General features: G+C 60.4%; 6 protein-coding genes across 6 annotated transcripts; 4 read left to right on the top strand and 2 right to left on the bottom strand.

The window, feature by feature from the left end:
* The first annotated feature begins 30 nt into the window (after nt 1–30).
* BDZ90DRAFT_282358 (hypothetical protein) lies at nt 31–2653 on the top strand. Its single transcript, XM_025509452.1, has 2 exons — nt 31–442; nt 512–2653. The coding sequence occupies exons 1-2, from the start codon at nt 54–56 to the stop codon at nt 2415–2417; spliced, it is 2295 nt and encodes a 764-aa protein (XP_025359035.1). The 5' UTR covers nt 31–53; the 3' UTR covers nt 2418–2653.
* BDZ90DRAFT_265870 (DUF1613-domain-containing protein) lies at nt 2480–4639 on the bottom strand (the record flags this gene model as incomplete). The annotated part of the gene is made up of 3 exons (XM_025508683.1): nt 3005–4639; nt 2905–2983; nt 2480–2802 (listed from the first exon to the last, which is right to left on the bottom strand). Exons 1-3 carry the CDS (start codon nt 4613–4615, stop codon nt 2480–2482), a joined length of 2013 nt encoding a protein of 670 aa, XP_025359034.1. The 5' UTR covers nt 4616–4639.
* Nucleotides 4640–6701: 2062 nt separating this feature from the next.
* BDZ90DRAFT_234978 (hypothetical protein) lies at nt 6702–8347 on the top strand. The gene is made up of 2 exons (XM_025507218.1): nt 6702–7881; nt 7948–8347. The coding sequence occupies exons 1-2, from the start codon at nt 6750–6752 to the stop codon at nt 8265–8267; spliced, it is 1452 nt and encodes a 483-aa protein (XP_025359033.1). The 5' UTR covers nt 6702–6749; the 3' UTR covers nt 8268–8347.
* Nucleotides 8348–8641: 294 nt separating this feature from the next.
* BDZ90DRAFT_123688 (hypothetical protein) lies at nt 8642–10094 on the top strand. Its single transcript, XM_025503310.1, has one exon. It carries the CDS (start codon nt 9016–9018, stop codon nt 9976–9978), a length of 963 nt encoding a protein of 320 aa, XP_025359031.1. The 5' UTR covers nt 8642–9015; the 3' UTR covers nt 9979–10094.
* Nucleotides 8680–8964, top strand: BDZ90DRAFT_208071 (hypothetical protein; the record flags this gene model as incomplete). The annotated part of the gene is made up of 1 exon (XM_025503998.1): nt 8680–8964. A coding segment is annotated over one exon (285 nt), but the record flags the coding sequence as incomplete, so codon positions are not given.
* Nucleotides 9720–13033, bottom strand: BDZ90DRAFT_234975 (hypothetical protein). Its single transcript, XM_025507217.1, has one exon. The coding sequence runs from the start codon at nt 12985–12987 to the stop codon at nt 10210–10212; it is 2778 nt and encodes a 925-aa protein (XP_025359030.1). The 5' UTR covers nt 12988–13033; the 3' UTR covers nt 9720–10209.
* Between the last annotated feature and the right edge of the window lie 136 nt (nt 13034–13169).

Genomic DNA, 13169 nt, shown 5'->3' with positions numbered 1-13169 from the left:
CCGTCCGGTCGTGTCGAGACAGCGCTTTGCCTCTCACATCCACCCTCGTAACGATGAGCGTCAATATGGCAGACTCACTGCACCATCACCACCACCACCACCACCACTCACATCACGCATCACCTTCCAACCACGCATCGTCGTCCTCTCGCCCGCATATGTTCGGCCTCCGTGACGCAACGCCAGGTTCCGCCTATCGATCAGGTCATCTCGCTCCGCCAGACTTCCTCGTCCCCGCACCTCCTGCATCGCACACCTACGATCGTAGGCGCGAGGACGATGAGACAGAAGAGCGCGGTGTCAGCGATGCAGGGCGAGTGATCATGCCTCAGCTTCAGCAGAGTCAGCAGGAGAGGCAGATGATCCTTGCTGCAGGTCAAGGAGATGAGCCGCCGAGCTACTTTTGGACGTTTGACAAGGATGGGAGGCCCGTCATCTCAAGGTGAGCAGAGCTGCAGCTCTGTCTGGATGCTACGCACTTCGCTAACATATCAAGCTACCGCACCCGCAGATACAACCTCTCGAAGCCATCTCCCAATGCTCTACCGCCCGCAGGAAATCGCGGACTCAAACTACGCCCACTCACGTCCCTCGACCCGCACCACGACCAATGCGACCCCTCCTCTTCCCGCGCTCCGCCCGTCGAACCACATCGCTCTCTCTTTCGTAACTGCATCCCACCTTCGGACCCACTCATCGCCAGCCATGCACCCAACTGGAATGCGTATGGCCGCCTCGCTCCTTGGACTTCGGGCGCTACGGGACCCTTGACGGGGACCGGCGAGGAAGAGGTAGGGCCGACGGGCGTTGCAGCTGGTGAAGAGGGAGAGGTGGGGGAGCGTCGTCCCCGCAGAGGGGATAGGGAGACAAACGATCGGCTCAGATTGAGGATTGCAGCGTTGCAACGGGCTGGTGTGCGCAGCTTGTTGAGCGACCCTCCTCCGCGAGAGCGAGGAGCAGTCAAACGTGAGGCCCGCGAGGACTCGCCGCTCCTCCTTGCTTCATCGGCCAAGCCACCCGCGCTTCGCTCCTCTTCAGCCTCAAAGCAGGCCGACCACCCGCAAGACGTCGACTCGTCCGACGCCCTTTATCTCTCCTCGTCCTCTCTCGCCCCCACCCTTCTCCAACCCGTCCTCTCACCGCTGCAGCTCCTCCAATCGCGAACCCTCCGGCACACATTCCGCAATCCGCACATTGGTGCCCTCGCAAAGACGACGCTCGATCTGGCAGAAGCCGAGGGCGATGTGGTCAAGGCCGTAGGCGGTTTCTGGGCAGCACTAGAGGAGGACAATGGGGGCAAGTGGGGCGTCAAGAGGGGGACAGGCACAGCGAAGGAGGCTTGGGAGGCCAAGAAGCGGGCGAGGGAAGAGGATCAGGCCGCTGGACGAAAGAAGAAACGTGCACGTCCGCAACGATCTCGCGCTGAGTACAGTCCCTCTACCGTGGGGACGGCTGGCGCTGGAGGTGGGAATGCGGCTGCAGCGGCTGCGGCTAACGGCGGGGAAGCCGTGCCGATGATTGGAGCTGGTGGTCACATCTCGCTGGATGAGTTGAACCCTACCTTTTACAAGTTGGAGGATCTCTTCATTACCAGGGAGGGACTGCCCATTCCCGTGCAGCCGCCTGGACAGGAGGGTGGCGAGGGCGAGCAAGAGGGTGGACAGCAGCAGCAGCAGCAGCAGCAACAAGGCCAGCAGCAGCAAGAGGTGATCGTCGTCGATGGCGAAGGAGAGGAGGCGGCAGTGCAGCAAAGCCAGCCTCGTCAAGAAGATGCCCAACCGTCGGCAGAGCAAGGCATGGATGGAGATACATCGATGGCTGCTCCTGAAGCGGAAGCGGCGCCTGCAGCTACGAAAGAAGAAGAGTCGCAAGGTCAGGCCCAAGATGGTCAGACACCAGGACGAGGAGGTGAAGCCGGGGCACCGTCGACGGTAGAGCCTCCTACTACCGCCGCCCCAAGCACGACGGCAGCAACAGATGAGCAGGACGTCAAGCCCGCGGGTCTGGCCGCTCAGCCAGCAAGTGAAGCCAACGCGATCGACGGTGCTGTCGATACTGCAGCTCAACCTCCTCACGGCCCCACTGTCCCAACCGACGAAGGACGTGCCTCTGCCGACCCCTCAGTCGCCGAGCAAGGCGCATCACAAGGCGGCAGTGACGTTCCGCTCACCCTCCCTCCCACTTCACAACGGGAGATCCTCCTGGCCTCCCTCTCCTGCCTTCACGATCTTGCATCGGACAGCGACGAGTACCTGCGTCGACTGGAGGAGGTGAGGGGGAGATTGAGCGAGGTGAAGCGTAAGAGGGATCGCATTTGGAGGGCGTTGCGAGAGTGGGCTGTTAAGGGTTTGGAGGAAGGGGAAAAGGAGGAAGAGAGGGCAGATGAGACGGCGGCGGAGGGGGCAAGTGTAGCTTGAGGGCATGAGAGGTGAGGGTTGTCTATCGTTTCGTTGAGTCGTAATGCGTACATTGAATCGTGTCATGGGGCGTAGCATGCTGGAGTGGCGTCGATGATGTCTTCGTCGACGTTGTGCTCGTCCTCTCCTTCGTGGATAAGCGGCACGGGCGATCCATTGTGCTCTCGCCGGACCGTAGCTGCCTCCTCTCTTGCTTTCCACTTTCCCCTCGCTTGATCGAGCATTTCTCTCACTTTGCCATCCCTTTGCGCCCATCTGTCGCTACTCGGGCATCCTTGATCAACCCGCTTGACACCGACTACGGCCCAATTGCGCGTGCTCGGGATGCGCAACGCTTCCTTCTCTACGTGCCAACCAGCGAGGAGGTGCAAGTGCGAGACGTAAGCTAGGTAAGACCATACGCGCGCTGATGGTGTAGATGGAGATGCAGAGGGCGAAGGTGAGGCGGCGGCTGCGAGCTTTCCCGTAGGCTGATCGACTGGTGGACCCAGCGCGATAGCTTGCATCTCGTCCCTCACCTCTCTTTTGGCCCTATTATCCTCGTCGCCAGTCAGGCCGAGCGCCTCCTCAACCTCTTCTCGCCTCACCTTGAACTTGCCGCCCGTAAACCTCGTTCCATCCAGCTTCCACTTGCAGCAGGGGATGTTCAGCATGCCAGCACAGGAGGGTCCGACGGCGTAGGATGCGAGGAAGGGGAGGAGAGGCGTGAGCTCATCGGCGTGGTTGCCTATGAGGAAGCAGTGCTGGGGGAAGAGATCCGGCAGCGGTGAAGAGGAAGAGTCGCGGGTGTACCCCCTCCAGATTGACTCGAGAGCATTGAGAGTGTGGACGCGCAGATCTGCTGGTCCTGATGCTGGTCGTGGCGAGGAAGCGTAATTCTGCTCAACGGCTACAGTTTGCCCGAACAGCTCCCACGACTTGCGCTCTCGCAGATCAAAGCCGAACCCCTCATAGCCCTCATTGTTGAGCAGCCAGACCAGCAAGCCGTTCCCACATCCAACGTCTACGAAGCCGCCGCGGGGACGAGGCCAAGCGGCAGAGTCGATCAGCCAAGGGCGGTCGTTGAGGCCAATCTCCCCTCCTTCGGCACCGGCCGCCACGGCGCCCACGCCTCGCACCTTCCAAAAGCACATCAACCAAGCTGCGACACCCAGATCTTCATGCACATGCTTCTCGGCAGGTGTGTTCTCCCTCCACTCCCTCACGAGGTACTCCCCCCATCGATGTTTGAGGTTGAGGTAAACGTCTTGGAAGAGGGCTTTTGGGACGAGCTGGTCGTGCGTTGCGCGGGGCTTGTACGAGTGTGATTGGCCCCAGATGTGCCGATGGAGGGTGGTGAGGAGGGTTGTGGAAATTCGAAGGAGACGTTCGGATAGGGGCGAGGGTTGCGTGGAAGGAAAGGGGACAACGGAGATGCTGAGGTGTGGCAGCGAAGCGCCTGTCCCGCCGCTGTCCCGCTTGTCGCTGCCCACGTAGGCGAAGGCGAGGGCGAGCAGCGGAGGGTGGTAGAATGGCATCTCGTCCTGGCCAGAGGGGCTACGAGACGCTGCTAGCCAGGCGTGTAGGCTTTCGCTCGTAGGCGGGGTCGATCCATCGAGACATTCTGGACCGATCACCGGAGTATAGACGACTAGACTGCCCTTCACCTTGCCGTCGTGCCCACGATCCTCGTAGAAGGTGCAGAGCTGCTCAAGCTCGGGATTCCCAGTCGGCCTACGTGGTAAAAGACGGCGGAGAATGCGACGTGTGGGTGTCCAACGAGGGATGCGACGTGTGGGTATCCCGCGAGGGATGTTGCCAATCGACCCACTCGCTTGGGACAACGAAGCTGAGTCTATCCTCTCATCGAGGAGAATGTCCGCCCGGAGGATATTCGAGCTATTGACTTCCGGCTGCCGAATGAATGTTTCCATTACTCTTCCCCACGCGGCTACATCGTTGATTGGTGCGAGGCATGTAGCTGTCCGCTGCCATTGCACGAGGTCTATGCCGCTTTTCCCAGGCAGCGATGCGAGGCCGAGGTCGAGATGAGGGTCTCCTGCTTCCGTGAAGCCCGTGGTGATTTTGGCATGAGGCTTTGCTGGAATTGAGCTCAATCTCGGAGGCTCGACGAAGTCTGGTACAACGATAGGGGCGGCGTCGTGCTCGTTTATTCTGCCATGAGTCGGCTGCCGTGCTGCTGGCTCATCGTGGAGCATCAAATCGCTCGTTGTCGTGGGAAGATGAGGAGAAAGCCTGCCTCGACTTTCCAATCTCGCTCTGGCAGTCCGCCCCTCCACCGCGCGAACGACGACGTCCAGATGCCGTTGCTAGTCTAGCGTGGTCAAGTCAATCAATCAATACCATTCCTCATTGAGGTACCCGCAGTGTGTGTGGACTGATGACGAGCGATGGCGATTCATAACGCTCCCGACGCTCCCGATCTCCACCCACTCCTCGTCGCCTGCCCAGACATCATCGCGATCCACGCTGATCACTCACACCATCCTCCCTTCCCTCGCCTTACCACCCACGCATGCCCCCTAATCCCCTCTCACGGGCAGCATCTGCCACCCCTATTCGCTCAGTGATCACCGCCTGTACCCATCACTTTCTCGTCGTTCCAACATCCGCTTCTCTGCTTCAGACAATGATGCGAGCAAAGCGCGGTGCTTTTCATCTTGTTCGGAGCTGAGCCGGTTCCCGGGTTTCGTTGACGGGATCGCCCCTGCTGCTATCCGCGAGCTCCGTGCCAAGGCGGAGCGCTCTGCTGTCCATCTTGCCCCCTCCTCTTCACGCGAGAGCGCTAGTTTCAGATCGCTACCGAAGATCAGGTTCACTGATCTGCAAACAGAGTTGCTCAGTCATCCGGCGTCGTCGCACGTCATGGCGGCGCAGCGAGAGCACTTCTGTTCCGCCTTTCCGTGAAGCCGCCGCGCAGAGGACTGTAGACCTCGGGTTCTGCACCTCGATACGCGATGATGCAGGCCAGGTGATAGTGCCAGGTGAGACTTATTTTACACCTCCTCCCGGAGTGAGACACAAAGAGGAGCAGAGCCGCCTCGTTAACACCCGCCTCCTCCCCCCTGCACCGGTGGGTGCCATGCAAATGAATCTGCAGGTCGTGCGGCCGGTGTCACTTCGATTGATACGGACTCGGGCGAGAGGCGAGGCAGTAGGGGCTCAGACGATCGAGATGGAGATGAGTGCTACGACGACGGGCATCAAGGCGGGCCGCACCATGACGATGAGGGGCGCGACAGGACAAGGGGGACGTGAGAGTAGAGATGAGGGCGTCATTGAAGACATCTTTCCCTCTTGACGACCCATACTCCTCATCTGTTCGTTTGACGACCCACTATCCTCATTTGTTCGTGAGCCTCCCACACCGCCCACGACCAGCGCACGCCACGAATCTTTTCACTGGACGTCGCACGATGTCCGCCGCTACCATGCCCCAATCCCCCACCTCTTCTCGCGGAACGCCGCAGAAGGTGACCAACTCTTCCTCATTCGACGGCGGCCGTGCTAGCTCAGATACGGAAGAACGCCCGTCCTCTACGTCGTCCGGCTCCTCCCAACAGCCTCATATCCGCGTGAGCTACGAAGGCCATGACTATGACTTTGCGACCCCGCCTGGTAGCAGTCCCGACCCGGAATATGGGACATTTCTGCCCCAGTCTCGTCGCAGCGCTGAGCAAGCAGGCAAGGAGGTCAAGGAGACGCAGCCTCAGCCGCCGCAGTCGCAGAGTCAAACGCAATCGCCTCGCCTTCGCAAGGAAACTTCTCAGCCTCGCCTTCGAGTCATCCCTGAAGCTCGTCGTTCCGGCTCCAATGACGGTGGTAGCGGTGGAAGCAATGGCGCTACGCCTACTGGCAGCCCTGCGCCGCCTGTCCCTGCTCGTATCTCAGGTGTTTCCTCACGCAAGCCACCGCCGCCGCCGGCGAAGGAGCATCGCGATGATGAGATTGATGAAATGAGGTGAGTCGGGGAGTGGAGAAGAAATAGTGGCGACGTGAGACGAGAGCGCGATGAGTGCGGGATGAGCGTGAGACGATTTTAATCTCGATCGGATTCGTGTTTCGCCGTCACGACGGCCTCGCTTTTGGCGGCCACTTCTTGTTAGCTCGCTTGCGCGACGCTTCTCGTAAGGGGCCCGATGGAGATTCCGTGCGCCTGCGGGACAATGTGTGTGAGAGCGGTGATCGAAGGATGATGTTGGTCTCTGTGCCGGTGTGTGGGCCATTCCCGATATCATGAGTAGCACGCTCACGTCTCTCCCTTCTCTGTCTTCCAGATCTCCCACCAAGCCTCCCCCCATTCGCGAGCGACGACGTCAGAACCCTCCCGCCATGCCCAAGTCTGGCGGCTATCTGCCCAGCGTCACCACCGCTGGCAAGTACGCCAACGGCGGCGGCGGCGGCGGCGGCGGAGACAATGGCCCTTTCAACTCGATGCCCGAGGTGAAGGGTCAGGACGACATGCCCCTCGATGAGGCCCAGAATGCAGCGCTGCAGAATGCCCACCATCAGCACCAAATCCGCTCTGATGGCTACAGGGATGAGCGCTCCAACGGCTCGCTGGGTTCTGAGTCCGAGGAAGAGGGCGACGACTACTACGAGGACTCGGACAACGATACGGAGCAGCCCCACTACTCACCGCCTCAAGCTACCGTCCCTCGCAACACTGATGGACCCAACATCCGTGTCGGACGTACAGGCACGCGCGCCAACCCCAGCGTGGAGCCAATGCCGCCTAGCCGGCACTCGAGCATGATCAGGCCTATGCCGCCACATCAGGAGGATGAGGAGTCGTCGCTACCCCCTTTGCCTGAGCAGGAGAATGAGCAGGCGGTGAGGAGAGTGGCTGGAGGGCTGAGCCGCGGATCCAAGGGCACGAGGCCCACTGCTGCCGGTATGAACCGCATCCCCTCGGCGGGCTCAGGCAAGTCGCGCTCATCCTCGTCGCACCCCTACTCCAACACGCCAGTCCAATCGCCAAAGCAATCCGGCTCAGACTTCTATCGCTCTGCTGCTCCCTTCGGCCGTCGCTCCGACCTAACCAACTGGGCTCCCCGCGCTGCGCCTGCCAGCAGCCATCCGCGAGAGGATGTCGATGCAGCGTACGCTGAGGACGATATGGGAGAGATTGAGAATCTGCCCTCTTTCAGCTCCATCCGCCCAGGCGAGCGAACATCCAAGCCCATCACGCGCGTAGAGAAGGACATGGATTGGTCCTTCCGTCGATTGCTGAGCGAGAATGTCTTCAAGCAGCTCCTCGAGGATCCTCTAGGACGACACCGCTTCAGGCAGTTCTTGGACGAGGATTCGGCAGGTGCTGCGCAGTGGGAGGGGGCAAAGGATGCGAGCGAGCTGCCAGGCTCTGAGCTGCTGGACTTCTACTTTGACTTGGGCCAATTTGAGCGTCAGGCCAAGAACATGAAGGAGGCGACGGAGGCCATCCACGACCTCTATGTGGCCGAGGGTGAGCGCACGTGATGATTCGGAGATAGGACTTGGCCGCTGACCATCGCTGCTCTCGACCGCGCAGACTCGGACTCGCACATCCCCTTGCCCCAGCCTCAAGGCGAAACCCTCTACTCGACGTTGCGCCGAGCCTTTGACGTGGAGATCTCCCTCTCACCGCTACAGGAGCATGTTCGTCGTCATCTGTACCGCACGTCCTTCCAGCGCTTCGTGCGCAGTCTCATCGTTGAGGAGAACCGGGTCAAGCTGGGTGCTTTCCAAGACGAGGATGAGGAATACGCAGGACTGGGCGATTGTTTCTGCTTGACGAATCCAAGGGCTGGAAGCGAGAATCGTGAGTGCAAAGGCAGCGAGGCGATGATGATTTGCTTTGGATCACTGTGATGGTAGGAATGGGTGACGGCATTATCCGCCTGGCCAGAGCCATCGAGTGCTCTTGGCCGACTGGTGGCAGAGAGCACTTGGCGGCGAAGGCAGAGTTGAGTCGAGTCGTCGAGGCGTCGAGTCGTGGCTCGAGTCCGGTCGAGGCAGAGGTCACGGAAAGAGCAACGTGGCGCGCCAATCGCGGAATTGACGGAAAGAGGCTGACCACCTTTCCGCGCTCCTTCTTCTCGTCTTGCCCGCTCCTCTACATCCTACCTTGGCCGGTCCTACATCGCCATCTCAACCTCAATCGATCTCCCATCAACTCTGGCGTCCTCGACCGCTCCATCACAATGTCGCACGACGTTCTGCGGCTTCCTGCGTCGCTCTGCGTCTCCTCTTGCCCTGCAAACGCATTTGGCGCCTCACAACCTTGCCCGACGCAGCGATCGTGCTCGTTAGCCCCGGGTTTGTATCAACGACGGGCTACAATACGAAGGCAATCATTGGACGCAACTGTAGGTTCCTTCAGGGACCATCTACAGCCCCTGAATCGGTGCAAAGGATAAGAGATGCATTGAACGCGGGACGATCTTGCACCGAGGTGCTTCTCAACTACCGCCGTGACGGCACTCCATTCTTCTGTCTTCTCTCTATCATCCCATTGAGAGACGCAGCAGGACAGGTCTGCTACTTCATCGGAGGACAGACTAACGTCACATCCTCTCTAGCATCGAGCAAGGGCCTTGGGTTCCTTGTAGGAGGTGGTATGAGCTCTCAACCCAAGCCTGAAGAGCACGTCCGCAATGGGTACGAGATCTCGCCGACTATGGCTAGGCATTTGGTGGAAGCGAAAGCTGGAGATGGAAGCGCCAATGGTGATCTCGGACGCCTTGGTCGTTTTGCTTCATCAACGAGCCTTAACAGCGGCGGAGGGCAACGTAGACGCGATCAAGGCGGCGCCGCAGGCTCTGCTGCGCGTCGCGGTCGTCCCTCAGCGGCTGGCGCCTATGATCCCTCGTCATCTCGCGGCCCAATGGAAGAGCGCTACGCCCGCCAGTCAACGCAAAAGCAAGGCTTCGTCTCCCGTCTCTTCGGCGGTGGCTCCTCCAGCAGCAGCAAGAGCGGCAGTAGCTCAGCGCTCGTCAGCTCCTCCGGCACGCGCGCCGGACCAAGCACAGCGCTCGCCTCGCCCACTACGTCCAATGGTCCCTCGAGCAACTCAGGGCAACAACGCCTTCTCGGTGCAGAAGGGCTCATCCGCTCTCAGCCGCCAGCGCGTATCGGAGCGCAGATGGACTGGTTCACGGACCTCTACTCTCGCCTCCTCGTCTTCAAACGACACCGTCGCGAGATCATCTTTGCGACGGTGCCTGTGCTGGACCTCTTGGGTTTGCCCACAGGGAATGCCAAACAGGTCTACAAGAGTCCACTCCTGCACGCCGATGTATTGGATTTGATGCGTGGGGAGAATCGTGGAGAGACACGTCAGCTACGAGAGGCTGTGAAGGAGGCGGTCAAGTCAGGGGATCAGATTTCCGTCAAGACGGGGCTCAGGGTTCAGAAGAAGGGTTTGATGGGTCGAATGCTCGGTGGTGCTACGGGCGGTGGAGATGGTGGGGCGGCGACTATGCTGGAAGGCAGCGAAGAGATGCGCGTCGTCACCATGCACATCACACCGCTCGTGGACAGGGAAAACAGCTCCTTCGCCTTCGTCGCTGTACTGGGGTAGGCGAGCGACGCTCTCGTGCCCTCACGTACTTTGAACAGCATTCGTATACCCCCTTTTGGCTCTTTCTTGTTCTTCTTCTCTCTGTCGGGCTGACTCAGTCAGCGCCCTTTTCTGCTTTGCTCTCGGTCTGCTTTGCTCTCGGTCTGCTTTGCTCTCGGTATACATCCTCGCGACTCTATGTCATGCTCCACTACTAATTTCAATCTCGACTACAACTCGCCAGTCTAGACCTTAAAACCCGTCCTTGACCCTCAGCACCTCCCCCCTCGTCCCGCCAGTCAAGCAACGCTTGAATGCTCCCATCATCTCGCCCTTCAACTCAGGCTTGGCCTGCAGTCGCTTCTTGAAAGCGGCGATCACCTCCGCAATGGACTTGACTTGGCCAGAGCGGACCATATTGATCAGCTCGCGCTCGAGCGAGGTGGTAGACGTCGAGCCAGGAGCGGGAGTTGAGCGGCGAGACGAGGAGGAAGAGCCTGTGCTATCCCGACGAGCGCGCTTGGAGGTGGGTGAGGCTGGGCGTGAGTTGGAAGAGGAGGGGGGAAGCCCTGTCGTACCGCCGGGTTGAGGGCTTGCTGGTCGCTTCACGCCTGCGGCCGCTCCTTCCATGGACGAGCCAGAGGGGTGGGCGAGAGGCGAAGACTGCCTTGGGATGTGGGAGAGATGACCTTGCTGCTGGCCCTGCGGCCCGGGCGAGGGAGATCGAGAGACGGCTGCGCTTGGTGATACGGCGCGGGAGTGAGAGGAGGCAGCCGTTGCGGTTCGGCGATGCCCTTGCTGTTGTTGAGGGCGGCCCGGGGGTCCACGGACGCTGCCCGACGAGGAGGTGTCGCGCTGACGCTTTGTAGGCGTAGTGCTGCCTTGCCCGCGGCCCGTCTGCGATGGCGTGCGTGCGGCGGTAGGCTGCTGGCCTGGAGTAGGAGTGCTTCCCCTACTAGTCCTCTCACTGCCTTGCCCGCTGGTAGCCGCATCTTTGGCTTCGCGAGCCTCGCGTTCACGCTTCTCCTCCATCGCACGACGAATCGCCTCTTCCGGATTCGCGAGGGCAGGTTCTTCTTCATCGTCGTCACCGTCCTCGTCATCCTCGGCGTAAGGATTGGCACCACGTCCGCGACGAGTCCCATCGATGTCCAGTAGATCGCCACCGTCATCATCGTCGTCTGAATCGTAGAGCCCGTCGACGTCTTGCCCCTCTCGTCGCGCAAGGGCACGCATGATCTTCTTCATCTGCCTTCCAGAGCCTGTGAGTTGATCATCTCGTCGTCTGCCGCGTGGCTGTTGAGCAGAGCCAGACTGTGAAGCAGAGCCGAAGAGGTCGTCGTCCTCTTCTTCCTCTTTGACCATCTGGCCCATCCCTTCGCCAACGCCAGCGCGAGCCATCTCCCTGCGCAAGCGGTCTTCGCGCTCACGCTCATCTGCATCTTCGACGAGCTCGGCCTCGCCGCCCATTCTCTCCTCATCGTCTGCAAAGTCTTCGTGGTACTCGACTTCGTCGTACGTGGCATCCTCGCCGCCTCCATAGCCGCCGCTACCGTGGACGTCGTCGTCGTCATATCCGCCTCGTCGTCGGCCGTTGCTACCGCCGCTCACGCTGACCAAGCCGCGGGGCCGTGAGGAGACGTATGAGCCGAGCGACAGGCCACGTAGAGCGGGCCAGTCTTCGTCTAGTGACTCCTCCTTCTTGACTCCGCGCGCCGAACCATTGTTGCCTCGCATACCACCAGAGCCAGGCATGACAAGCCCGGAGCCTACACCTCCACCTGCGCCGCCACCTCGAACAGACGAGGGAGTCGCAATCCCACTCCCTCTCTCGCCTGATCGGCCAGCAAATCGATCTGTGGCCCCGACACTCCTACTCTTCTGCAATCGTTCAAATTCCTTCTCGCGCTCTTCATCGCCGCGCTCATCCGCAAAGCGACTCTTTTGCATGAAGCGATACGTCTTGCGCAGGGGGACAACTTTGAAGCCTCCCTGATTGCGTTCGTCGAAGACGAAGAGGACTTGGGCTGATGCGTCGCTCGTAGAAGTAGATGGGGCGCGGCCGTTGGAGGTGGACGAAGAAGACGAGGAGACGGCACCATCGCCTCCTTCGAGCTTTCCGATCCAGGGGGCATGTTGCACCAGTCGATTGTCTTCGCGCTTGATACGACCCTTCTTTTCCTCCTCTTCGCCACCCTCTTCTTCCTTGGGCCCCGCCAGACCCTCTCCACCATCAAGGAAGTGCTTTGCGAGAGCATGCACGCTGTCTTTCCGAGCAGTGCGGCTGCTCTCCCAATGATTGCCCGTCTCAAAGTCCTCCAGCACCCAGGGTAGGGACTCGTCGTTGTGAATACGTCGAGCAGTCGCCGATGCCTTGTGAATTTGACGAACGCGCTTTTGGAAGAGCGGTCGATTGGAATTGCGAGCGGCAGAGGCGGCCCCAGGAGCGACCAAGGAGGCGTCGTACCCATTCGCATGGCCTCTTGCTGCCCCCTCGGGTCCCTTGGGGGTGGGAGCGAGCCGCTCGAGGATCTTGCGATGTTCGCTCGTGTCCTCGCCCTTTTGAGGCCAGGTGAGCTCTTTGCCATTGGCCAAGCGCACTGATCGCCCGTATCGATCGACGAGTGTGTCTCCCGCCTTTGGCCAGGTCTGTCTTGGTTTTGGTGGCTGCTTACGATTGAGCTTGAGCGGCGGAACGAATTGGGCGGCATCGGTCGGGTCGATGCGCTGGTGGTGGACAAAGCGTGCAAGGTGATGCACCCATGGTGTTGCGGCGGACGTAGAGAGGAGAGGGATATCCCTGTACGTTGTGGGAGGAGGGGGAGACGGGGAGCGACGAGGTGTACCGGCTGTTGCTGGCGAGTTTGCCTCATCGCCTCGTTTGATGAGGCGAGACGACGAGGAGCGGACGACTGTCGTCCCTGTACTCATGCGCGATGCATTGGGTCGAGGAGATGATGAGCCAGAGGGTGAAGATGATCCTGCGGCATCTTGACTGCTCTCTGCCTTGACTGCTCGCAGCTGTGACATTGCGCAGCGAGCGGTGGCCAAGATGAGGATGGTAACTCAAGCGAAGTGAAAGCCAATGTCTCTCGTCTCGAGCTCAAGTGATCCGTCCGCCGCCCGACCAAGTCGCTCCGCTCTGCCTGGCCGCCACTCGCCGCGACTCGCGAGTAGATGCGCGGCTCTCGAAGTGGACGGAACAGGGCGTC

The sequence above is a fragment of the Jaminaea rosea genome (genome assembly GCF_003144245.1).
Source record: "Jaminaea rosea strain MCA 5214 unplaced genomic scaffold BDZ90scaffold_20, whole genome shotgun sequence".
In the NCBI taxonomy this organism is placed as follows: Eukaryota; Fungi; Basidiomycota; class Exobasidiomycetes; order Microstromatales; genus Jaminaea; species Jaminaea rosea.
Note: the sequence above shows the minus strand (reverse complement) of the source record. Positions and strands in the feature narration are given on the sequence as shown.